Below are 26858 nucleotides of genomic sequence, written 5' to 3' on the forward strand. Positions count from 1 at the left end.
AACAGTTATATTTATTTAGCTATCTATATGTACATTTCACATCTGGAATGAAAAATGACAGAATGACTTCGAGTTCCTTCTCTGACTCTTGTGGACATCGTTGTCGGCTGTCTTGCTGCTCCTTTTCAATCCTGCAGTAGCAGACCTAACTGCTGCGATATAGGTCTAAAAAAGTCATTTCGGGAAAAAGAAGAAAAAAAAAATCTGAAATAACGACCAAAGTATTGAAATTTAGTAGTTACTTTGCAAAACTATGTGGCAAAAACTGAGGCAAGTGTTGGATCCGCAGAATATCAATGTATGGTGTGGGTAACTCCAGTAAATATGTGCACACAAAGTCCCCTGAAAACTGTGTTAAGAGTCTGCTAACTCGCCACTTCAACCCAGTGAACATGAGTGGGATTCTCCGAGCTGGTTCAAAGCTGCGTCACATCTATGGTGCCAAATTACAACTTCGCTCTCCAATTTCCCTTCATCTCAATGCTCCTCAGTAATTTAGGTATAGGCTAAACAAGCTCTGCAACATCTGGTATAAGAGCATTTCCATGAAGAGGGCACAGCTATCAGATACACTGCCAGGTGGGATGGTTGGGTCATTATAGTCCATCGCCTTGTAGTAGGCCATTTATGATGTTATTGTGCTCAGGGGAGGGTCGGCTTTGCCCTAAATTCTGCTGTCTCACTGAATTAATATTCCTCAACAACTTTGTGAGTGAGAGCAATTCAAGCTATTTCTGCTAAGGGAGGCTCTACAAGCTAATGAATTATGTAGAAATGATCATTGCTCAAAGGATTTGTCTTTTAAATTTTATTTTTGTTTATTTTTCTTCATCTAAAGCTAATGCTATGACCCACTGTAATCAGGAAATATTTATTATGTTTACACACATACTCATTCACATTACATTACATTTACAAGCACTAAAACAAAGTCGAATTATTGCCTTAGTCTAACTGATTTTAAACGTTTTAAAAGCCATGTATTCTTGAAATCGTGCCATTAGAGCCAGATGATGCAGTTCTTGAAATCTGGCTATTAGAGCTAGATAATGCAGTTCTAAATCGAGCTATTCCGGCAACCACGGTTAGCCGAATAACAACAGTCACAAGCCCAGTGGAAGTCTCCCTGTGTGGAGTTTGCATGTTCTCCCCTTGCTTATGTGGGTTGCCTGCGGGTACTCCGGCTTCCTCCCACACTCCAAAAACATGCATAGTAGGTAAATTGATGATTCTAAATTGTGAGTTGTCTGTCTATATATGTGGCCTTGCGATAGACTGGTAACCTGTCCAGGGTGTACCCCTGCCTCTCGCCTGTAATGAGCTGGGATAGGGTCCAGCAGACCCCCGGGACCCTGCAAAGGATAAAGCGGGTATAGATAATGGATGAATGGATGGATGGCAGCAGATCACCACAAAAGCAGAAGGAGAAGACTTTGTGTGCTCACAATCGGGCTTAGTTTGTACGAAATGTACAGGGGTGCTGCATCATTGGCGTTCAAATCTTCCCGTGTTGACGTCCTCCTTCTACGTCTGCTTTAAATCTGCTGCATTTTTTTAGCAATTGTTTTAACTAAGCAGATGAATGCCAACGCAATAGGGCATGTAGCACCACCTAGCATCTCGGAGTCAAACACACCTCACTCAATAATTTGATTCTCTTCCTGCGCACATATACTCAGATTTCTCAGAAACTCCAGATAAATCCTTAGCTCCATTTTTGCCAATAGCTTGATTTAGATGTGCATATGTAACCGTACTGACAAACAAAACTTAGAATTAACAAGGGGGACCATGGGTGTAATTCCATTTTAAAAAACAACAATTTTATGTCAATATATTCCATGCCTCAAATGGAATAATAACCCACATATATCTTCCTTGAAAAAGGCTGCGGGGCCCAGGGTTTATTGAATCTATATACCACAGGGGCATTAATCACATGGTTTTTGACTGGTGTACTTCCCACCAGCGGGCTGTTACATTACTTCAACCCTCCTGTCTGCTCATGTCATGTGTGTGCCAATTACATTTATCAGTTTAAAATGACAGGGCCTGCTGCTCAAAGGTGGCAGACGACACAGAGAAACATGGATTTTTCAGTGTGAAAAGAAATATGTTTCGGTCATGCAAGAAACATGACGGATTAAATTAGATCAAATACATCTTAAAACATTGTATCTGTATTCCATCAGAGAATCAAATCTGATCATGAAAAAAGTGATAAACACTTACAAAAAAACAGGATGCATTCTTCTTAAAATACTTTTTTTTTCTTTTAAAGCAAACCTTTATCAAACCAAGGCTGAAATTCTTTTAAGAAAATATATAAAAAAGGAAACATTATGAAATAATAAAGATGTGCTTCTAGAAAATTAATAAATAAAAAGAAAAATTGTCAGATTTTGACGAGGTCAGGTTTAATTCGTGGGTGTGAGGGGCTGCACACCTCCAGACTAGGAGCTAACAGAGTGCAACTGTACGGCCTCTTCAGCTATGCTCGGTTCATTCATATTAGATGGATGATACACTGCAAGGCCAAACAGCACAGCATCAAAACAGTGTGTCGTACCAAATAATCCATGACACTGACAGGACGAAAAGGGGCTTGTAGCATGAATCAATGATTGCCAGTGATGAGCTTAGATGATGACATCTCGCGCACGAACATGCGCGCATGCCTGCAGGTGATTCTCCTTGCAACCCTCTGTGCCGAGCAACATTTAGAGTGAATACAGATGTGAAGACGCTGATGCCTTCCTTCACGGAGGGTTTCCATTAATGAAAGCTCTGCCATGGGATTTAGCATAGTAATCATCTTTACCATTCAGACTTATGCCAAAAGCAAACATAGCATTACATTACAAGCCTCTTCAAAATGCACCCAAGCAGAATAAGCACATATTTCTTCATTTACACTTACACACGCACACGTACACACACACACAGTTTCTGATGCAATTAGTCTTAAAATTGTCAGAAAAAGAAATCTGCCTGACTATATTGCTGTTAGTGACATAAAGGCCAAATGTACAATATACACAAAGACATGCACCCAAACAAAACAGACCATCCAGTCTTGACAGCAGTGACATTTTGTTGCCCCGCTGTTATGACTAATCATTCAAAATTAAGTCACAAAATCTATTCCCAGTGTCACCGCTCTCATCCTCGACGCCTATTCCCCCAGAATGCCCTCCTTCCCTCCTCCATACTACCCAAATGTCAGCATTTCAATTAGGCTCATTAATACGATTCTTTTTAGGTGTCTCTGCTGCACAGTCGTGTGCTGGGATGTTAAGTGAGGGAGAAAGAACAAAGCATCTTAATGGGTTAGCGTTTCTCATTTTCTGTTTCAATATCATCTCTGCATTCATTTTTCTCTTCATACATCTTAACCATTATTACATCTCTACTCTCTCTGTTTCCTTCTTAGATATGATCATCATCATCATTCCTGGGACTGTGTGAGGTGATGGCTGTGAATCATGCAGTGGCCTTTCCACAGGCTTGAGCCAACCTGGACACCACTGCGCTTAACAGCATCCATCATAATAGAGTTCAGTAGAAGGAACGCATCCACCCAGCCTGGGTGGATGATGGGAAAAAACATTTAAGTGTGGACAGAGAGAGAAACACGAAGACTGCATGTGGGAGGAGGGTCAGACGGCCATTCTGAAAAGATTATTACACTTTTCAGATCCTGCTAAACTGTGAAGGCCTGAAGATTTCCCGACTTGGTGCCTAGGAGGTTTGTACACAGGAATGCTTGTGTTTAAAACATTAAGCTCATTTTCAATCCTTTTATATCATTTCAATTACTGTAGATCCAAATCTTGCTTTGATTTGGCCGTTCCATAAACCTGTATATCTTCTATTTAATTCAGTTCTAGGGGGATTTGCTAAATGTCCAGTAAAAATGTAAAACATAAACACATCAAAGGGACTTCATCCTCATCAGGCATGTCAGGTACAGAATATGCACTGTTGTTAAATAAATGAAGGTTGGATGGCTGCTACTGCATTTCCCCTGTGCAAAGCTGCTCTACAATCCTTTGCAATTGTTTAGAATAAGAGGGTTTTTTTTCAAAATCTGAAGTAATATTGGTGGCTCTATATTACTTGATTTTCATCTTCTTGGAAATTCTGAAGATTTGGTGTATTTTTTTTGGAACCAAGAACATTGCTGAAGACCTGGGACCACACCCGAATTGTTTGGATACAGAACACATAAGTCTACCGAGAAGAACTTTCTTTTTTTCTCTTTTTGATCTTCTTGGAGAGAGATGTCGACAACAATCAAGAAACTTGCAGAAGAACTAGAAGAGATCAAAAAATCACTAAACTTTATGTCTGAGGAGATCAGTAAAGTGGTGAAACAGCAAGTCAACCTCATGGGCCTAATGGAGGAGGTTCGTGAACTGAGGACTACAATTAAGCTAAGAGATGAGAAGATTGAATGGCTGGAACAAAGAATGGATGATTTGGTTCTTCTCCTGAAAGATGTATTCAGACTACACCAATCATTTAAACTGTTACCGTGGTGAAACAAAGATGTTCAATGCTTCCTACAAAAGCATGATATTGCAAAAAGGTCTGGTCTTTGCTTTTATGTTTACTATCAAAAGGGAGACAAAAAAAAATCTAATGTTCTTTTTCAAAAGCAAACACCATATTCTGGTGTGTCTTTCATAAAGTTTGTGCAATCTCTTTCTAATAGAAGACACAGCACTTCCAAAGTAAGAGCCGCAGAGTTTCCCTTGGACGCTGCGATGAAATTCTGGCCTTCTTCTGTTTGCAATAAATGGCCCACACTTGGAATGAATTTTCCAGGGCACTTTTTGCTGATTTTAGAGTGGAATGATGTATTTGAGTGGGATGATTCAGCCTGAAAACATTTGAAACCTCTTTCACTGAAGGCCTCGGACAGATGTCTGTATTTGGGCAACATAACATACACTTTAGAAACAAAAAGACCAGCTGACCACAGATGTCAGAGGTCTGAACTGAGAGGGTCCATTTGTTACTCCACATGGAAGTTCTCTCTTTTTTTTTGACATCTACAGTACGCTGGAAATGCCAATTTTAATGTTATGTATCTGAGAGTGTTAGAAATGTACAGTGCACCTCCTCCTTCCACATGCCTCAGTGCCTTTATATATTTGAATAGTGAAAAGACTGCAATATTTTAACATCCTGTGCTGTTTGTTGTGGAGATTATTTTTACTAACTCAACACATTTCAAATAAAAAGAAAGCAATTTTCATGGGATGTACCAACTGCTGAACCGTTTTCACATGATTAAAATACATTTGGTTTCTTCCTGTAAGCTTCACAAAGTTATTTCAGTAAGACTAGCAGTGCTTGAAGCACTTCATCATCAAAGCTTCATAATAATTTAAAGAAAAAAGATAGCTAAATGAAGATAAACATTAAACCTACTTTGTTTATCATTGCTGGAACATTAATGTAAAAGAATGTGGACCCATATCTGATGGATCTAGAAAGCTAAGCAACTCACATCATCGTTAAAGGGAATTAATGTGTTTGCTGCTTGTTTGAGCTGTTTAATGAAAATGGGAAATAAAAATGGGAAAAATAGTATTAAATAGAAAGACCTTTTTCTTTTCCACGTATTAGATATGTTAAATTGGTCCCATGTGATGTACAAGTGCAGAATTGGTTCCAGTTATGAGCCTGGATATTAAAATGTTTACTAGCAGCTTATGAGATGTTTGACCAATCAAGATGCTAAAAAGTGTGCTTAAAAAAATGCCATTTACTGTGCATGCCAACTCCATCCACTTATTAAATGTGTCAAGTAAATGTAGTATTTACTCAAGTGTAAATAAAGACAAATGTAACTCACTGTAAGTTTGGTATGACATCTGTATTTAATCACTGATGAGTAATGCTCCACATGCATGGGGTTACAATTACCCAGTGACCTGTGGCAACCCGTAATAATTACGCAGGAAACCTTCGATATTAATCCAGTGTGAATGCGCCATGTCGCTAATTTGTAAAGTAAGAATTCCACCACAAATTATCTACCCTATTTCAGCAAATGTCGAGGTCATGAGATAGTTTTAATCCCCAGTGTCAGTAATTCGAAAACGTGCTGGCTGGAATCTTACAAAAAATAATTTCCTCTCGCTGCCTTTTTTGTCAGCGTAATTATGCCAAATGCGGTAGATAATGTGATATTATATCATGACTTTAGCCCAGGGGCGGAGCAGGGGTCCCAGCCTAGATGGGCCCTTGTGGCCTAAACATCCCTGTTAAAACATAATCGCTAAAAAAATGCCACAGATCAGGCCTCTGACACACGACCACAGCACGCAGGCGACACGGTCAGAACCTTCACATGAGGTTTCAGCACCATGGATTTTGCCAGTCATTATGTCAAACCTAATTATACGCCTAATGTAGACTTTAAGATATAAGTATCAAACTGGAGATAAAAATCAAATGACATCCAGTGATGTCTATGGAAGCCCATTTCCGCCAGTAAAAGAAAAAAATAAGATGAAATCTTAGCCTTAAAAATAAAGATATCCCCACGGTAAGTCATAATTATGACATAAAAAGTCATAATTTCAACATTTTATCTCATAATTATGACTTTCTATCTCATACTTTCGACTTTTTATCTCATACTTTCAACTTTTTATCTCATAATTATGACTTTCTATCTCATAATTTCAACTTTCTATCTCATAATTTCGACTTTCTATCTCATAATTTCGACTTTCTATCTCATAATTTCCACTTTCTATCTCATAATTTCCACTTTCTATCTCATAATTTCCACTTTCTATCTCATAATTTCGACTTTCTATCTAATAATTTTGACTTTTTATCTCAAAATTTCGACTTATATAATTATGACTTATCGTGGGGATATTTTTATTTTTAAGGCATTAAGTTTTCATCTTAGCCATAGATGTCGGATTCGCCGAGTAGCACAATTCAGACACACGTGTTCAACCTACACACAACAGACTACAATGTGCAACGACATGTATTTAACACTGACCGAGCGACACAGCGGTCAAACAGCAACAAACAATATAGGAAAGGCCATATATTCAGCGTCATGACAATGTTATCAGAAATAATTAATATTATGACAGCTTACCAATGATGGTTTCCTCCAGCGGTGGGCAGAAAACCACAACAAAACGTATTTTCATCCAAGGAGGGGGGGGGCACATTTAACGATCAGCCGGTTCTTCATCGTCGCAAACCTTTCAATCACTTTGCTCTCATCAATGGGGATGTCCCTCTCGATTGAGAGCAAGGTGAGGTTTGAGGCCTCATCCATGCAGCCCGGAGATAGTTCAGCGGTGCTGAAACTCAGCATGACTTTCCTGCTTTAAGGCTGTTTCTGATGCGACAACTGGCTAAAGGCTGATTTATGGTTCTGCGTTACACCAACGCAGAGCCTATGGCGTAGGATACGCGGCGACGCGCACCCTGCGCCGTACCCTAAACACCTTTGTCCTTATGAACGCAATTGTTATATAGTCCAACTTTCTTTATTTTATTCAGAAGTGGGCCCGGGGCGGCAGCCCCCCCTGCCCCCCCGCCTGCTCCGCTAGGGCTTTAGCCTATATCCACCACTTATAGCGTAATGATCTCATATTTTTGATGTATAAACAAAGAGATGAATCAATATTAAAGGGGACCTATTATGAAAAACAGGTTTTCTCTTGTTTTAACATATATAAAGTGGTCTCCCCTCAGCCTGCCAACTCAGAGAAGGAGGAAAGCAACCAAGTGTCTGTACAGCCGCCCGGATGAGCCATCCAGTGTGATGTGGCTTCTATGAGCCCTTCAGATTCTGCTCCCTTTCGTTACGTAACCAAAATGCGATTTACATACGTTGGCCTCCGATGCTGAAACCACGCCCACAACTAACTCCGTCGGCCGGAGCTTCCGCCATTTTTTCGTAGCGGTGTATCGGGTCATTCAGGCAGCCAATCAGCACAGTGCCTCATTATCATAGCCCCGCCCACTCAGAATTCCACATAGAGAGACTGGGAAGATAAAGACATGGCTCAGAGGCTGAATTTCTAATTTATTTAGCAAAAACAATCAAAAGCGTGTTTTTAAGACATTCGAGGCCTGTTTAAAATAGGTATTAGATGCCATAATAGGTCCCCTTTAAGTTTCACACTGACTTATCGAACATCAAGCCAGGATCAGCAAAAGAGCGCCGAGGAGATGACATCATGCACGTCATCTGCATCATACAGGAAGGAACTTCACTGACACCGCCAACCTTTTGGCTTCAACGAACGCTTATGTTTACCATTAAGTTTACTGTCATTACCATGGCAACTTCAGCACGTAGACCGATGCAGTATTTTAAGTTTTTGTCAAAATGTGTCGTCAATGAAATCTAACTTAAAAATTCAAAGATTATTAAAATAAATAATAGTCTAACGTCACAAAATCTGTAAATTATAGTAAAACACAGATTACGCTTATGCAGCATGAATGGGCTGAACTAAATACTTATGTTAAGATGTAATTTTAGTCCAGACCAAATTGTTTATAAGTCAGTATTTAGGACATTTACAACTAAACACATTTTAACTTCGAGTACTGAATAACAGTGTGTATCCATTAATGCATATCTATACACATCTAAATAAACAAGAATGAAAAAAGAGACTGTTTTGTTGACCTGCTGTGATCCATCAATGACGTTTGAATATTGAGAGGGAAAAGCTACAAAAAGTATCCATGTCTAAGCACAAAGTGACATTCTGTTGAAGCCCCGATCTTTAGTTACATCTCTTTGCTCATTTAAGTCATGCAGGCAGCATGTGTGTGCACATGAATCTTAATGCATGGAAATCTTATAGTAAAGCTTTGAGAGTATTACCATCTGTCTGTGTGTAGCAATTTTGCAGCTGCCTTTGATCATACATGCAGTGTAATTAGACTAAGACTAACATATTGATGGCATCAGTTTAATTTGCAAAGTTTGACTTGACAGCATGGTTGTAACGGAAACACATCTGGTAGTCTGTGTTCATTTGTATGTGTGCAGTATTCATAATGCATTAGTAGGCTGAGTATAAAAATGCACACGGGGAAGGGGTTTTCAGGTAACTTCTGACATATACAGTAGTTAGGAGGAAGGTGTGCTAATAAGTAAAGGGCTCAGGGGGGGGATTATAGGAACATTACCAACTCAGGGCCTTCGTTTGTCCTCTTCATGCCTTTCAGTTTCTTTTTTTATTCCTCAATCAACAACCACCCGCTCTTCTTCCTCCTCATCGTCAGGCTGATGGCCTACATGATGAGGTTAGTAGCTACTGAATCTCTGACATGGCCTTGGGGCGACTTGCAGCCATCAGTGCCAGCTTTACTTGTGGGTGGCACCAGCCGGAAAGATTAATGTGCGACGGCTTTCAGCCAAGCAGTTGACACAATGAGAAGTCGGTCCAATTAAAAGGCGAAAATGCAATGAATAAAAGAGTGAGTGTGAGTGTATGCGCTCCTGCCCGGGTCAGATCTGTGTGTCGGTACAGATGTGTGTATGAGATATATCTCTAACTAACAAATAGACTAATCAAAGTTAAATAGGAGCCTACTGCATAAAAAAAAAAAAAAACCTGCTCACACATTTTGTAGCTGTGGGGAGAGGCAAGAAAATGTGGCACTTCATTCGAAAACTTCATTTGATCTCATTCTTAAACCAAGACTTATTTTACAAGGTTAATTAACAGATCCCTTGGATGTACTTTCCTTTAAAGAGTGCATGTGTGTGCCTGCCTCTGTGCGAGTATTTCATCAGAACTTGCCAAATGTCAGGAGTTCACCCAATTAGTTAAAGAGTCTGGACCCACACACCTGTCTACCTGTGCCGACAGTGGCCTGTGGCTGTATGCATACATTTGCACATTAAATAACCAGCTTGGGCCTTGAATTAGTTGGTAAGTTATCTTAACCCATTCAGACCTCTAGGACCCTCTAAACATGGTATGTTGCACCGGGTCTTTACGAGTTAATGATCAGATAATCACTTGTTGGTTATATCAGAGAAAGGACAGGGGTGGGGGCAGAGCTGCACATGCAAACATGCACATGTGAAAACATATGTCCTGCTTAAAATACTCTTATTTTATATATATATATATGTATATATATATATATATATATATATATATATATATATATATATATATATATATATCTCATGCAGAACTGGAAATATACAGATAATTTGGAAATACTTGCAGTTTTTTATAGGTTCATTTTACATCTATGATAAAAAAAAAAAAGGAACAAGACAGTCAAGGCAGACTGATTTTAGGTATATTTTTGGAAATGTATTCTTCAGTGCACGACACATATTCATTATCTGTCAGATTTAGATGCATAACTACGATTTGAAAAGCATTTTTAATCTTAGCTGACTGTATGAGGATACATCTACTAGATTGCAGAGATCTGCAGAGAAGTGTGACATGGTTATAAAAATGTTGAAAGCAGTCATGACAAGGCATGAATGACAGATTAATGATTTACTTATTCCTTCAGCAGCACATGGATTGTTTTAGAAGCACAGGACTGTTATTTTACATAATGGGTATATAATATGTGTCAACATTTACAGACAGTATTTCATTTTTTGATAAGTGATTTCCTTATCTGTCGTCTTAGCATGTTGACTCCCTTTGTTCTAGCCTTCAGTTCCCTACTTCTCCTCCGACTTACATCTCCTTTCATAAGCTAGACACAAAGTATATTCTAAAAAATGCATGAAAATGGATTAAAACCTATATTCCTTTTTAGATGAAACGTATGTTGTCTTGTTTTTTTTTTTTATTTACATGATTTCCTGAGGTCATAATCAAGTGTCTGTGGCGCGTTTTGGTCAGATTACCACAAAGATGCAGTAGAACTGCTCTCTGTTCAACATGTTTTTACAGCTTTCTTCATGGCAGCTGGTTTTAAAGGGCAGGGTGAGCTTTTTGAATTTACTGCACCCTTCTCTCTCATGGGGTGTGCATCTTTTAAAATCCTCCAAGCTTTCTGCTACATTCTTCAAATGAACAGTAAATGCTGCACGATGTGAAAGTAGGTGAACGCTGGAAACTTCTACTGTATAATTAAATGTCAGGGTTGTCTTATGTTATATTTGGTAGTTACTTCAAACACCTAACCATAGACTCTTTAGCAGAAAAAGTTTTCCTTCGTAACATATCCCATTTAAATCCTGCATATATTGCACTCACTCTGGGTTTGCAAAGTCTTTCTGTCTGCAAGCGTCAGTGGAGTTACCTCTGTGTCTTTGAGGACCGCTCGAGTTCTATATAGCAGCAGAAGACGGACATCGCTGTCTCGAAGACTGAAGTTGCTTTCCAGGATCTGCAGTACATCAATTCGAGGCCGCACAGGCAGAGAGGCATCGCTGCAAAACGGACGCAGCCAAGCCAGTAGATCATCTGAAGTCACAGCACTGTCACTGAGGGAAGAGGTCAGGAAGCATAGCAGTCAGGATGGTAAAGTGAGGTGAAGATTAAAGATGAGTCAGAGCTATTAGTCGAAGCCATCATCAGGACGTTCTGTCTATCAAAATTTAAACATTCAGAAAGCTTTAAGGGGACCTATTATGAAAAACACATTTTCTCTTGCTTTAACATATATAAAGTGGTCTCCCCTCAGCCTGCCAACTCAGAGAAGGAGGAAAGCAACCAAATTCTGCAGTGTCTGTACAGCCGCCCGGATGAGCCATCCAGTGTGATGTGGCTTCTACGAGCCGTTCAGATTCTGCTCCCTTTCGTTATGTAACCAAAATGCGATTTACATAGGTCGGCCTCCGATGCGTGAAACCAGGCCCACTAACTAACCCCGCCGGCCGGAGCTTCTGGCATTTTTTCATAGCGGTGTATCGCGTCATTCAGGCAGCCAATCAGCACAGTGCCTCATTATCATAGCCCCGCCCACTCAGAATCCCGCATAGATAATGAGGTTAGAGACTGGGAAGATAAAGACATGGCTCAGAGGCTGAATTTCTAATTTATTTAGCAAAAACAATCAAAAGCGTGTTTTTAAGACATTCAAGGCCTGTTTCAAATAGGTATTAGATGCCATAATAGGTCCCCTTTAAGTCAAAAATAATAACAACATTTATAGAAAGCCTATTTATCCTTAAATCCTTACAGCTTGAACCACTTCCCAGAAGGGCATAAAATCTGATTCACTCATTTTCCACCTGCTGAAGTAGAAAAAAAAGGCCTAAAAAAGGAGACACCAGTTGTGTATGTAATGGCCACCCCCCCCCCCCCCCCAAGTCTGTAACGGAGAGAGAATTTAACAACTTTCTGATCATGTTGTACATGTGTGGCACCTCTAAAGGCCGCAGAAGAAGAATCTGCACCATGCCTCATTGTTCTTATTCACTCGCTCTAAATAATTTAATAAGCCGAATTGGGGAGATGCAAAAATAAGAAAACTTCTTAGTTTTAGACGAAAATTAGAAATAGGCGTTACATTATTAGAACGAATGAAGAGCCAAGTGAATGAACGCAGCCAGAACACATCTTTCATGTCAACAAGTCACCAGTCTTCGACACAGAGAATCGGTCACAATTATTCCCATTGACATTAACATTATGATCGTGACATGAATATTGTTAACCGTATCTCTTTGCCGATCATAGTCGTAAGCACAGGGGGAGCCGCACTTTGCTCCGTGGACGAGCAGCGTTCGTGGGTAAAACCCACTCATAAACAAAAGAGCAGCTGGTGGGAGACCCGGAAACTTCCAGTGGGGGGGCCTCAGCGCTCTGATCGACTGGACTGATTCTGTACGTAAAGCTGAATGTGTCATATTTCTCCACGCATCAGCGCTGCAGCACACACCCCATCACTCTCATCTTGTCCCTCTCATGCTCATGCGTGCTTACACAGGCTCAGCCTGTTAAAAGAACATGACACTCTCTTAATATGAAGAAAGTTGACAGCATCCTTTCTTACTCTATTACGTAATAAACACACTATGCTAAGTACCAAAATGCCGGTATCGTGTACATAAGGACACTCGTTTGCAGGATTTCTCTCATTCTTGGGCCAGTGTGTAAAAGCCAATCGAATCGAATTGGTGGCCCACTTTTACGTACATTTTTACAAAACCCCAGTATGCAAGCGCTTTTTGTTTGCTGCTATGGGCCATTCAGCCCCTATGCAGACAGAGTCAACACTGAAACACCTCCCCCGCCTCATAAAGCCACAGTAAATAACCTTTGTTGCAGGTTGTCGTGACATCGGCTTCTGCGCACGCAGGCAGTTGCAGTATTATTAAATGAAGACTGTAACTGCATAGCGGCTGATATCGAGGTCAATTCAGCCAGCGGCGCTCGCTTTTCTGCCGTGTATCATTGTTTATAATGTTGTTAAGGGTCGGTTGTTTTGTATCCTCCAGGTAATGGTCATATGATGCAACGTTATGCATGACCCAGAGGGCAAAATGAGGAAGCGAATGTGTGCAACATCACTTCCACGTTTGGTCCCATTACTAACTGAAAAAGGGATCTGCGGTGAATCAAACCGTGTAGATTATATTTTAGATAGTCAAACTCACTGCAGTTTCGTGGAAGTTTTACATTGCAAAAGTTGGCGTTTTCTGACAGCACCAGAAAAGGAAAAACAAAAATGTTTCTCCAAGTGTGGTAAGATAAAAGTGTGTGTATGATTGTATATGTACACAGTTTGTGTATGGGTGTGTGGAGAGAAAAGCAAAGCAACCTACCCACTCTGCACATTGTTGTGCACAGCCGACACCACGGTCTCCAGGACCCGGAGGGGTTGCGAGTAATTTGTCAGGGCGACTGGGTCCCCGCTGAAAAACAAACCACATCAATACAATAATCTTTAATAATGTGCTAATTATGATAAGATTTTCAAATTACTCTGATCTCAGGGGACAACTAAAAAAAATACATAAAAAATGAAAAAGCTTTTCTTCATGGGGACAGTGGGTCTGCTAAAAATGTGTCTGGCAGCAATTAAGTGTTTGTAGCAAATTATGATTCATAAAAATTAAGTGTTATGACAATTTTTAAAGTTGTACAAATGACAAGCAAGAGAAAAACATTAAATTAGTCTCCAAGGTTACAACCACACAGGCTGTGAGTATGATGAAATATATAATGTTATAATAATTTAATCACTTAAGGCTGATGAAAGAGACTTTTTTCTTTTCAAAAGAGTTGTAAATGAGATTGCTGAAAAATGACACAGGAATGTCATCACCGGGTTGCTCAGTGCGGCTGGGTCTTCTGTCTCAGCTTGTATGTGTTTGTATGGTACAGAGAAGAATTCTTATTATTTTTCATTTTGCCGGCGGGGGGGGGGTTAAAGCAAAAAAAAAAAGAAAAAGAAAAAAAAAGATCTCCCTCAACTCATCTACTCATTTAGAAAAACACAAACGCCGATCACCACAAACAAATCACACAATCCTCGTATTCTTACTATGTGTGCAACATATAGTACAAATGATTTAGCGAAATATTAAGAGATGACGCAGCGTTTTCACGACTGCATTTTACCATGTAGCTTTTCTCCTCAAAAACGCACACAAACACAGAGCAGTTATGACAGATACAAAAGATGGCCATTAGCGTGAGGCCCAGGTATGCCTGCTGCACCAGAACGAAGGCTTTTTGAGAGAGCCAAAAACAAGAGTGGCTCATTCATAACTGCCATACACGATGCTTCATGAAGCTCTGCAACAATGGACGCACGCACACGCACACAGAGTCGGTGTGTGAAGGTATAATCCTATTCAAGAAAGCAGAGTTCCATGTTGAAAAGGAAGTGAGCCTCCAGTGAATACATACAGTAAAGCTGTGTACAGTCTTAAACCCAACACACGGAACACACACATGCATCAACTTTATGTGGGTGTGTATGTGAGAGTGTGAAAGAGATCTAGAGGAGAACAGCTGTATCAGGCTGCATTAATTATAAGAAGATAATGAATCAGAGAAAAAGGGATGAACGTCTCCATGCCAGGCAGTGTGTGTGTGTGTGTGTGTGTGTGTGTGTGTGTGTGTGTGTGCGTTCATTACAGAGAGTGCCTGAATGCGCACATGAATACAAATGAGTAAGGCTCCGTTTCGCGTGCACAAGTATTTCCTGGCGGTGTGTAAATGCAGGTGCCATTTATCTGCACCGTGCACCATTGAACAGCCATAAAAAAGTCGGAAATGAGGCGGGAATATAATCAAGGTGATTGCTGCTCATTCATCGAGCCAGTCAGATGAACCGGTGATATCTGCTTCTGTCAGGGAAACACAGCTCAACCGGTCCACCAGAACGTGGAAACGCGCTTCCCAGGGCAAAAAGGGGTAAAAAAAGAAGAGCTGTCCTCCTTTTGAGGTCAATGCCCATTAAAATCACATTTGGTTTGGTTTTTTGTTTTTAACCATCCTTACAAATAACCATATGCAGTTTTTTGCACACTGACTCATACAACATCTGTGTATTTGCCAGAGCTCCTAAATCCAGGGACTCTGCAGACATTTCAGCATGAATCATCGTTCCTTTTCAATGCTGTGAGCCCCACTCCCACAGGCAGCTTCTGTAGCATTCGGTTTAACGCTTCAGACATTTGTTCTGACACCATGTTCCAACCAACTTGCCGAGCACAAGGTGGACCGATATACTGTATATATTTTCAGATAACAAGAAACAAAGATCAGACTGTAGGTGGTTTGTTTGGGTGGCATCATCCAAAGCCTGCTGTTTGGTTACACTTATTCTAGACAGTCACAAAAGAAAAAAGAAAAATCTGTATTTCTGCATAAATAAAGTTGCATAATTAAAAAAAAAAAGGGTGTAAAACAGACATATGCAGATGATACTGTTCGGCAATGTGTTACTATAAAAAAAGTGGCAGAAGGTACATTGAATTGAGATCCGAAGAGGAGGGTGTAAAATAAAAAGGTTTCTGACAATAATATTCTCATAGCAATTAAAAATTCAGTCCTGCACTTTATTTTTATGAGAGCTACAAGGTCTACACTTAGGAAGTGAATCATGTGAAATGGTCCACACTAAATTGTAAATGGACTGTATTTATATACCCTTTTGTAACCTTGTTTTACTTCTATGACGCACTTAAGTATGTGTTTCTGTTTTGTGTATTCAATCAAACATGCACAGTGTTTCCTATCATACATATATGAGCAATTTACATACAGGATGTAGTCTTTTGTTCATGCATTTCAAAGTAAATTTGGGGGTTCAGTCTCTTTCCCAAAGAGTTCAGTTATCACCGTTATTTAAACAACCGAAGAGGGAGAAGCTCTTCTTAAAGGCTTTCAAACCGAAAGTACTTTGTACTTAGGGAGTCATAATGAAGAATAATGTTTGTGACTCCATGCCCAAGCACTTGGAGAGTGCCAAACTGGAATGCTCATCATCAATAAAGTTTAGGGAAGCAGAAGGCTTTTAACAATACTGCTGTAAAAGTTACAAGACTAGATTTGGATACAATTTCACCGAAAACTTGTTCATGGCAATCAAATCAAGTCTGACGGAAATAGTAGGTAGTAGGTAACAAACGGAGAGCCTGTCAGTGCGAGACCCATATGGAATACAAGTTGGCTACTTCTGCACAAAGTGGGTTTGGGTTGAAATGGCCAAATGGAGCATATAGTTTCAATATTATGGGCCCCAAATAAATGTGTGCAGCATAGCATATGTTTTACTTTGTGAAGTTATTCATTTTTGATCATTTCAATCATTTTCAGGTATCATTTGCAGTTTGGTCAAATTTTGATTAAAACTTACGTTTCACAACAATAATGCTGAGATAAAAAAAAAAAAAAGGAATTTTTGTCTCCTGTAAGCCCTGAGGTAAAGTTCTTTATTCAAATGCTTTGATTTACATAAAGAACATGCCAATTACGTTTAAAAGAAAGACACTTTAAGCTGAGCGAGCCTCATGGTGCTGGAGTCACAGTTTTTTCTAGCAGAAAGCAAAAAAAGTGTACCTTTCAAAATGATTCATCATAGCTAATTTCAGACTGCAGCCGTGTGTCAATGTTCATGCACAGTAAAGCAGAAGGAAGCTACTTAAAAGCTTGAAAAACAGCTTGAAATTGCAGCAGTACAAAGTCCTCATCAAGAACATTCTGATAAGAAGATAGATGATTTTTTTGTGCTTGAATAGCTGTTCTAGCTTTGGAAAAATGGACAGAAAACTAAGGAGAGATACTACTGTACCTGAGAGCGACCACAACTCCCTTAACGGCCTCTTCGAGAACAGTTTTGACCGACAAGTCGAGGGGTCCGACAGCCACACGCAGAAGCTCTCTAATCTGCTCCAAAGGCTGTCCGTCCGTTGCCATGGCTACAGCTAACTCGCAAATCTTTGACCTCTCAGAACGAGACAAATCATAGAGTTGACTGTAGCGCTGCAGATTTTCCTGAAATAAGATAAAAAAAAAATAAAAGGAGAACAATTGAAATTACCATAGAAAAAGAAATAAAAAACAAGTTCAGGGCCTTGTTAAAGAAAAAAAGGCAGGTATTAAGAAAAATACAATAGAGACATGAACTGATAATGAGATAGTGGCAAAAAGAGTAATTCAAAGTGTCTGGGAGCAGGACTTTTTTTGAATACGGGAAGAAAAGAAAAAGGTAAAAAGGCACAATAACATCCGTGTACACAATACTGAGAGAGCGGAGGAAGGAAGGATATGAAAGAGTGATGTCTCATAGAAAGATGTTTTGCAAAGGATTAGAGCCCCTTGGTTTTCAACAGATATTATCTTATTAACCTATTTTCATGTTTTGTTTGTCATACTCACATGGAAGAGCTGAGGTGGATAGTTGGTTTAGTGAACATGGCTTAAAAAAAAGGGTTGTAACCGTCTATTGTAGGTCACATAATAATAAATAATTAATAAATACTACTATTTGAATACAAAAACCATGTAAATCATGATTTATATTCTGTATTTCATAAACTACACTTGTATGAGCTTTCAGACCTCTAGACCAGGACTCTTACGCTTGTTGAATTACAACATTAAACAAAAAAAAGTCATCAAATTGACCAATTGTGCTTCAGCTTAATTCAATGACACTGTGTCGTGTTGAGCGTTTATTAGGATTATTTTGGTTTCTAAGAGAGCTGTAGATAAACTCAAGCACGATGAGTGTTGGCGTTGGATTCCATAAAAGGGTGCTCTACTAGCTTGTAAAATTCATAGAAATTATTAAGGACAGGATACTGACATTTATATGATCAAATCGAAGCGTATCTGACTGGGTGATATTTTGATTATATCTTATTGCTCCGGCTTCACTGTGATCTCTGATGTACAGGGGAACACTGCAAGCGAAGTCTGTCTGATGAAAAAATGTAGCGATTTTAGTAATACGGCAATTAGGTGCAATGGACACGATGACAAGAGTGTGTGTTATAAAACTGTGCTCTCAATTTATCATTCCCTGCTCCAGTCCACATGAGATTAAGGACGAAGGAGGATCAGCAGGATATTCAGCAGAGTAGCTTGTTTCTTTGACAGTATCACAAGTCTGGTTTGAGCAAATAATATGGATATAAATTCACCGGTGCGCGCTGTAGTTATGTGCAGCGCGGGCCAATATCTCTAAGCTGGCCTGGGAGTACTAGAGGTAGTTTCTGTGGATGGGTGGGAGAGGTAGATTTGTACTGATTGTGTTTTGACTAAATTCTAGTCACAGCAGTGGAGATGGAGAGGATTTGCTCGGCTGCTGCAGTTTTCAAAACTCATTTGCCCAAAACAAATTCAGCAGGTCATATTTTTTATTTACCCGCACTGGAATCCACTGTCTCGAAAAACACTATACAGCTAAACTATATACAATATCTGCAGGATGTAATTTGCTGACCTTATGACAGGTCAGTGCCCCTGTGTTAGCAGATGGTTGCATACACATGATAAATGACCCCAAAAAGAGTCTACAAAACTACTTTGACTATCTTTCTCTATCTATCTGCCCTTTGCCTTTGTATCTAGCTGTAAGGATGCAATCGGTTCATCTCTACCTGTAGAAAGCAAGTTTCATAGCAGAGAATGCAACACCTGTACGCCCATGAACCTGTGACTCACCTTGTAATGTTCGTATTTTTATCGTTATAAAAGAAGGTACGAGCTTTAAAACACAGGAGTAACAGGGGCTAAATATCAACTTGCATAGAGTGTTGGTCAGATGAGTTTTCATGGCAGTCTTGTGGTCGCATAGCAACACTCGGCTCACCAAATCATAACGTCCTCTGTCTACACACGCGCACACAGGCGCAGTGGGGCGAGAAAGGGCTAAGTCGGTGTGACTTTGCTTAATGAGATACAGCATGGTGCATGTGCTGCATACACGCCCATATGCTGGGGCTCATTTGAAACAGCAGCCGATAGATTTACATTAATATACCCTTGACTGGTCACAGTGAGGATGGGAAGAGCTCAGCCGAGCAGAACCACCCCAAAAAAAAAAAAAAATTAAAAATACACACCGACACACACACAAGCACAAACACCATCTGTATGTCCAACCAAAGGTGACCTCCTGGCGAGGAGCAGCAAGTGAGAGTGATTAAGTGCAAGCGTTTGTCTGCGAGTTACAAAAGATTTAATCGGTTAATGCAAAGGGTTTCAGTGTCTGTTGCTTACTTTTCTGCATTACTTGTATCATTAAGTCCTTGCATCAAGTGAAGCTCAACTGTCTTACTTTTGGGGCTATTTTAGGCGAAAACCCAATTGGAGTTCTTTTTTTTTCCCCTCTTTTTTATCGCATTTGTCAATGCAGATTCTGAGTTATTGTGAAATTATACAGACAAACAAGATTTGGCTGTAGAGAAATATCTCATTTATGCATTTCCACCTTGTTTTGGTGCCTTTATCTGAAAAATATACAAATGAGATGCCAAATTTTTCAGAATATTGTAGATCATGTAAATATCTGTTCCTCCAAGCAAAAATAGTTCCGCATTTTAGACAATGCTGAAATGGAGTGAACTTTTCTTGGCTTGCCACATTAATATTAATCCACAGGGTAAATGTCTTTAAACAGATAATTTTCCTCGTCACAAAAATAAAAGGGCTCTAGTGTATGGCAGATGGGGTTTACCTGCTGGCTGTCTTTGAGTGACAGAATGAAGGCATGACTTAGGGTGTCCAGGTGAGCCTGTGATTGCTGCAGGTGCACCAGGGCCTCATCAAAAGTCATTCCTGCTGGGTCCATCCCTTCCCGCTCTCCGTCGCCATCGCGTCCCATCTTCCTGCTCTTTTCGCCCAGCTGGCGCAGGGCTTTGGTGGCTCGCTTTATCACCTCCAACCTCACTTGAATGCTCAGCTGGATAGGGGATAGAAATGATGGAAGGGTAAGGAACAACGACCCAGAGAAGCATGATAAGCAAATTAAGGGGAAGGATTGTGTTCAAACTGGGCAAAGACATGGAGAGAGCCATGCACATGTTATAAACATTCACTTCAAACTTAACATGGTAAAGATCACCTAACATATCAAGACAAAAGAAGCACAAGGAGCGTGAGCAGCATGTGCATATGACAAGCATGTGCATGAAGAAGAGAGAGAGAAATCACTGCTTCCAACCCAGAAGAGAGGCCCTTAGGCTGCAGGAGGTTTTACCCTCTTTCATGAAGCCACACAAGCGATGGCAAAGCGCCACACACGCATTTATGCCAAGAGTGACACTTGAATTCATTTGGCTTTACACATCTATCCGTCAAAACTGCTAGATATTTTGACACAGGCTGCGAGAACTTCACAAATGTGTCAAACTTGCGGTAATTACATTAATGCAGCTGTGTGTGACCTACAGAACCACATCCAAGTGCACACAAGTTAAATGTGTCAGTTATAAGGTGAGGAAGAAGGTCTATGTCTATCAAAGGGATTGGCCTATAAGAAATGAAATCAATCAGTCAGTCAATGTTTTGAGGGGGCGCCTTCATAAAATATGTCCAGTAGGAGGTCTAAGTTTAAGTCATCCATCTGACCTCTTGGCCTTATAAGAAATCGATCAAGCAACATTGAAGGGTGCAATGAGTGGACTGACAGGTCAAGCACAGTCCCACTTGTTGGCAGAAGGTGAATGTCAAAAAGAAAGGGAAGAAAGGAAGGAGAAGGACTGTGGAGGGACCAGGACAGTGTGTTCCTGAGAGGTAATCTGGATGTTAAAGAGCACAGATGGAAAACAGATGCCTGGTGGGAATTGGAGTTTAATTGGGTGTAAAGCAGAGAGGGATCAATTACGTCTCGGTGTCACTGGGATGGAGAGGGAAAATAAGACCAAAATGGGAGTTCGGTGGGGGGTCTGGGGGTCTGGAGAGGGGTGATGGCATGGTGCCAATATGAATAACAATAAAAAAAGAAAGAAAAAGGAAGAAAGAACGGTGGCCCACTGCTGATAAGGTTCACTGAGCCACTTTGATTCCACTGGAGGACAATCACTCACAGTGTTGTAATTATGTGGCTGACATTTCCAGGGAAATTTCATATTTTTCTATTTTCAAGTCATGACTGGTAGGTGTTTGCTGCTGCCCCCCCCCCCCCCCCCTATTTTGACGCCAGCACATTAATGTATCTAAAATTAGGAACGGACTTTCGAAATTTTGAAAACTGAGCCGGAGGAATTGGAGCAGACCAGCTATGTGGCATTTTGATGTAGTCAAAGAAAATCCCCACAATCGTTTTCTATTGTATGGTGTGAACCCTGCCAGGGCGGCTGCCTGGAACCAGCCACCAACAGTTCCTACCTGAGACGGCAACAGACAAAAGAGTAATTTAGTCTCCTGCACAGCAATTTAGATAATAATTAAAAAAACAATGGCATGTTATTTCAATCGTACTTACATTTTCGGCTGCATCAGAAGTGAAGGTAATACTATCCAGGAAGTGGATGGCATCAGCTGGCACGATTCGGTCGAAGTATTTGGCGCAGGTGTCGTAAGCATGCAGGTAGTCCTGGTTGCTCTGCGGCGGTCTCTTCAGCAGCTGTGGGTCTCCTTTCCAAAACACTTTCTGCAGCCATACTGCGTGGACTGCACTGGGGGAGGCGGTTGCTCCTCCGCCACCGGGCAAAGGCAGGCGATTGGCAAGTTTGGAAATGGACAGCACATTCTGACTGGTCAGAACTGGTTGCAGAGTGGCCAAAGGATCAGAGGATTCATCGGTGAGCTTTCTGTAGTTCACACCTGCCAGCAAGAACGAATTAAAGACATGTATGTCATATTACAGACTTTGAAATGAATAATTTCTCCTCTCCATCCAACCCATAATAAAAATGCTTGGAGGCTTCACGTTTTCCATGTGCAGATGATGGGTTATAGCCCTTTTCCAAGTTGTCAAATATTCAGTGCTTTTTGAGCAAAAATATTAAAGGTTTTACTAGAAGGGACAGTAATCCAAAGAAACATACAAACCCATTTTTTTTATTAAAAATCATTAAAAAATGCAATGATTTTCAAATCTCACTAGTCCATGTATTATTCACATACATAAAAAACATTAAATGCTGAAAGCAAGACATTTTACCATTTTATTAATAAAATTAACTTTCTGAAACTCATTGCTTCCATCAATTTCAGTGAGTTGAGACATGGATAACAACATGCTGGACAAGTAAATGGTGTGCAGGAACATCTCACAACATATAAAGTTAACTGGCAACTCGTAAGCGACATATAAAAGCTGTGAAAGGAGCATCTTAAAGAAGATTAGACACTCAGAGATCTGCCCATCCTGAAATGTAAAACTTTAGAACAATGCTCCTCAGAATAAAAATACTCCAACCTTTCTAGCACACAGCAAAATGAAAAGATTCAGAGAATCTGAAGAAATCTGTCTGCACGGGACAAAGAAAAAAAAATTACAGTGGAAAAGTGTCCAGTGGTCTGGTTAATTTAAATCTGAAATTCTTTATATTAACCATAGAAGCCATGTCTTCTGTACATAAGAGGACAAGGGAAGCTTGCTGTCAGCCCTCAGTTTAAAACCCTGCATCCCTGATGGTACCGCATGCATTAGTGTCTATGGAACTGGCAATTTGCACAAATGAAAAGAAAATATAAAATGCTCCCATCCAAGGCCTTGTCATTCAGATCTTTCACCAAATGAAAACATTTGAAACTTGGAAATATGACAAAGAATAAGGACTGTTTCACGGCTTGAATCCTACATTAGAGAATAATAGGACCGTATTTCAGTCAAAAGCGTTACCGTGGCGACGAGAGACGCCAAAAAGCGCCCCCTTCGTCTGATTGGTGGATATTTGATAGATCCTATTTTCTGCAATAACTTTTGAATGGTTTGACATAAAGAGTCGTGGGTGGTGTCATCGGACTCGGTTTTGACTCCTTCACCTTAATTGCTGCAAATTAGCTCCGCCCCTTCTTCTGATTGGTCAATATCTGATAGTTCCTACTTTCTGCCATAACTTTTGAATGGTTTGACATATAGAGTCGTGGCTGGTGTCATCCGCTAAATGTCCAGGCCTGAAGAATCTACATGCAAGTCATACAAGCGCTTCCACTGCAGCACGCCTGAACGTACACAAGGGTGCAAGGGCACGTTCATCGCTGCTTGCAGCTTTAATTTGATTTATTTTTTCAATTATTGCGTTGAACCACAATTCAATAGCAATGTCTAATTTCCATGATTACATTTTTACAAAACTATTATCTATTATTAGATTTGTCAGTTTCAAGTTGTTTCAGTGACCATAAGTTTTTCCTTTCATTCATGAAAGGGGACCAAAACATTTGTCCACGTCTGTGTGAACAGTTGTTAAAAGAGGAGGGAATGTTTCACAGAGGGAAACATGGTCCAGTCCCGTCTTTTAAGACACGATCCTGCCATCAAATTAAAAAGAAAATATTTTTTCCAGGAAATGGTAAAATGTCTCACTTTCAATTTGTAATATGTTTTCTATGTTTCTTTCTTAGTTAATCAGTCCTGTCTCATGATATTATATTATAGTCTAATTTATCCACACTTGACATATTGCAACATTGTTTGGGGCGCTTCTTATTTTTCGTACTTACAGTCTAACTGTACCTTTTCTTTTTTCCTTTCTTTTCTTTTTCGATTGATTTGTTTTTTGATTTTGTATTGAGGGGGAGGATTTTTTATAAGCCCTTCGGGCTTCTTTTCCTCTCCTGCACAATTATTTGTCCTTGTATTGTTAATATAATTACTGTTTTATCATTGTGCATAGGAATAAAATAAAAATAAAAATGTTCTATTGGGAACAACATGTATTTTGTTTTGTTTAAATTTGCAAATACTGTATTCCGTCTTTATTTACATTTTACACAGTGACCAATTTTATTGCAAAAGCACAGAAGTCACTGTCAAGTAAAATTTCAACACTTACTAAGGTCAAATACTGCAGTTACTTGTATAATTAGCCAGATACCTGTATTCATTTTACTGTTAAATAAATATTTAATCCAAAATATTACCGACCTTCTAAAATGAATGTTTAACAAAGGAAAAGTAATTGTTGTCTTTCTATGACACAAATGTGTGTGGGGAGTTATCGGGGAAGAATTAGATATGCTCAGGGTAGGGAAAAAAAACACTTTTCTCATTGGAAGTGTTACAAATAAGTATGACAACATAATATTTTAAACCTTTCAAAAGAATTTCTGAGGCCCATTTTATTCATGTTTCTTTTCAACTGTCAGAAGGTTTCTGTCCAAGGAGTGTCTGTTCTTAAGTTCAAGATCAACAACCTCAGCCTACATTTCAAAGAGGTGTCCTACGATTAAAAAACTCACAACTGGGAAGGACCCAGAAGCCCTTAAAAGGGATGAAATCATGTAAAAGGAACAAAATAAAAAAAAGAAGCCCTGGTCATTATTTGGCCATCCTTGAGCCCTTTGCTGGCTACTCAGGCAGTGGAGCATTTAGATGTGTGAAAGGGAACATTGTCCTGCACACAAATCGATATCTTTTAGACTGCTTGAGGAAAGTACTTTTCAGAAAACTGGAATCCAGTTTAGTTTAGTTAATTTTTATCTCATATTCTGCTTTACAATTTCCATTAAGCTCATTCTCAATTACATTCTCAATGGCAGCCTGCACCAGTTGCTCTCCTTCATCGCAGAAGTTAAGGAGAGCTACTGACTGGAAGTGGTACATCAGTGAAAGCTTGTACACCTTAAACACCTATTTATCTGACTTATCTGACTTATTTGGGTCAGGTAGGTTTAAGAATAGAAAGAGTTGATTTAGAAAGAGTATACGAGAACACCTTTTTGGGGATATTAATAGACCATAAATTCAGTTGGAAACCACAGGTAAGCCAAGTAAGATTAAAAATTTCCAGAAGTATCGGAGTATTGAGCAAAGTCAGACATTTTTTCAACTTTAGATCTATGAATACTCTATACAGCACGCTTATTCTACCTTACTTGACTTATTGTGCTGAAATCTGGGGTAATGCTTGCAAGACCACACTACAGACAGTTTGCACAATACAGAAAAGAACAATACGAATCGTGAATAATGTTGGTTTTTATGATCACACCAATTTATTATTCATCAAGTCAAAAGCACTCAAATTCATGGACCTGGTAGATCAGAAAACAGCTTTGCTTATGTTTAAAGCCAGAAAAAAAATCTACTTCCTCCCAACATACAAACCATGTTTAGAGAGCGAGAGGGGGGTTATGCCCTCAGAGGCCAATTCAACTGGAAACAACCGATCTGGAATACAGTTGCGAAAAGTAGGTGCATTTCTGTTTGTGGCGTGAGGTTATGGAATGCATTACCGGAAGAATTAAAATATAGCAAAAATGTGTTGAATTTTAAAAAAAGGTATAAAGACATGATGATGGATAAGTACAGACTTGTTCCCGGGTAATGGAATGATGTCATAAAGAAAGGAAACAAAAGGACGGGTACATTGAGTATTATTTTGATAAACACTTAAGTAATCCTTTTTTTTAACATATGTGTGTACTGATACATGCATGTATGTACTTTAAGTGTAAGCATGTGTAGTGTACATATGTATGTGGATATGTAATGTGCTTGTATATATGTATGTACATGTATGGATGTATGTGTAGGTATGTCATAAGCAGATAGTTATGCATGTATATGTGCATATTTTTTTGTTTTTGTTGTTAGCTATTATTCATTTGTGTTTATTTCATACAAGGAAAAATGTCTCAAACATGTCAGACAAAAAACATTTTGAAATGTAAGAAGGGGGGGGCATTCACAAGCCGAGGCTTCAGCCCTGACACTCAAATTTTTGCTTTTTTGTACTTCATTTTCACTTCCTCCGGTTTTTTTACAAGCACATTTTTTAATTTTTAACCCTGTCAGTTTCTTTCTTGACATAATTGAGTCAAACAATGAAGCCACTTTACTATAATGTACACCGAAGATAGTGTTTAAATATCGTCACATCATCAGCAAAAGAGAGTGTGTGACAGCGCTGTCTTTCTGTCTGTCTGTTGTCTTTGTCTACAAGCTTCTGCAGTTTGGCTGGGACTCTGTGTGCATCCTATAAACTGGTGCAGCACTTCTTGAGTAATATATTTGGGCTTGTGAGTATACGTTTGTCTCTGCCTGAGATAGAGCGATCCAGCGATGCGCTCTCGGTCCTGACACCATCAGACAGACACATTACTGTGGCAACACCACAGTCTGTCTGGGCTTTAAATATTTCATACTGGTCTGCCTTCAGGGATGGCTCTGCTGCTCGGAATCCCTCGCAAAAATCACGCACACATAAAACTCCCCAGACTGAGCACACAAACACCCATAATATTTTCAGACAGGACCAGACGGACACTTAAGCT

At 39.7% G+C, this 26858-nt stretch overlaps 1 protein-coding gene across 2 annotated transcripts in view; it reads right to left on the minus strand.

Moving 5' to 3' along the window:
• The window catches only part of nbas (NBAS subunit of NRZ tethering complex), a 194915-nt gene that overhangs the window by 40533 nt on the left and 127524 nt on the right, over positions 1 to 26858 (minus strand). For both annotated transcript variants that reach the window (XM_061746583.1, XM_061746582.1), the window contains exons 45-49: positions 21895 to 22235; positions 20146 to 20370; positions 17254 to 17456; positions 13772 to 13861; positions 11302 to 11485 (exon numbers count right to left, since the gene is read on the minus strand). In XM_061746583.1, coding sequence (XP_061602567.1) covers positions 11302 to 11485; positions 13772 to 13861; positions 17254 to 17456; positions 20146 to 20370; positions 21895 to 22235 — 1043 coding nt within the window. The remainder of the gene's footprint in view (positions 1 to 11301; positions 11486 to 13771; positions 13862 to 17253; positions 17457 to 20145; positions 20371 to 21894; positions 22236 to 26858) is intronic.

This window comes from Cololabis saira, chromosome 18 (genome assembly GCF_033807715.1).
Source record: "Cololabis saira isolate AMF1-May2022 chromosome 18, fColSai1.1, whole genome shotgun sequence".
In the NCBI taxonomy this organism is placed as follows: Eukaryota; Metazoa; Chordata; class Actinopteri; order Beloniformes; family Belonidae; genus Cololabis; species Cololabis saira.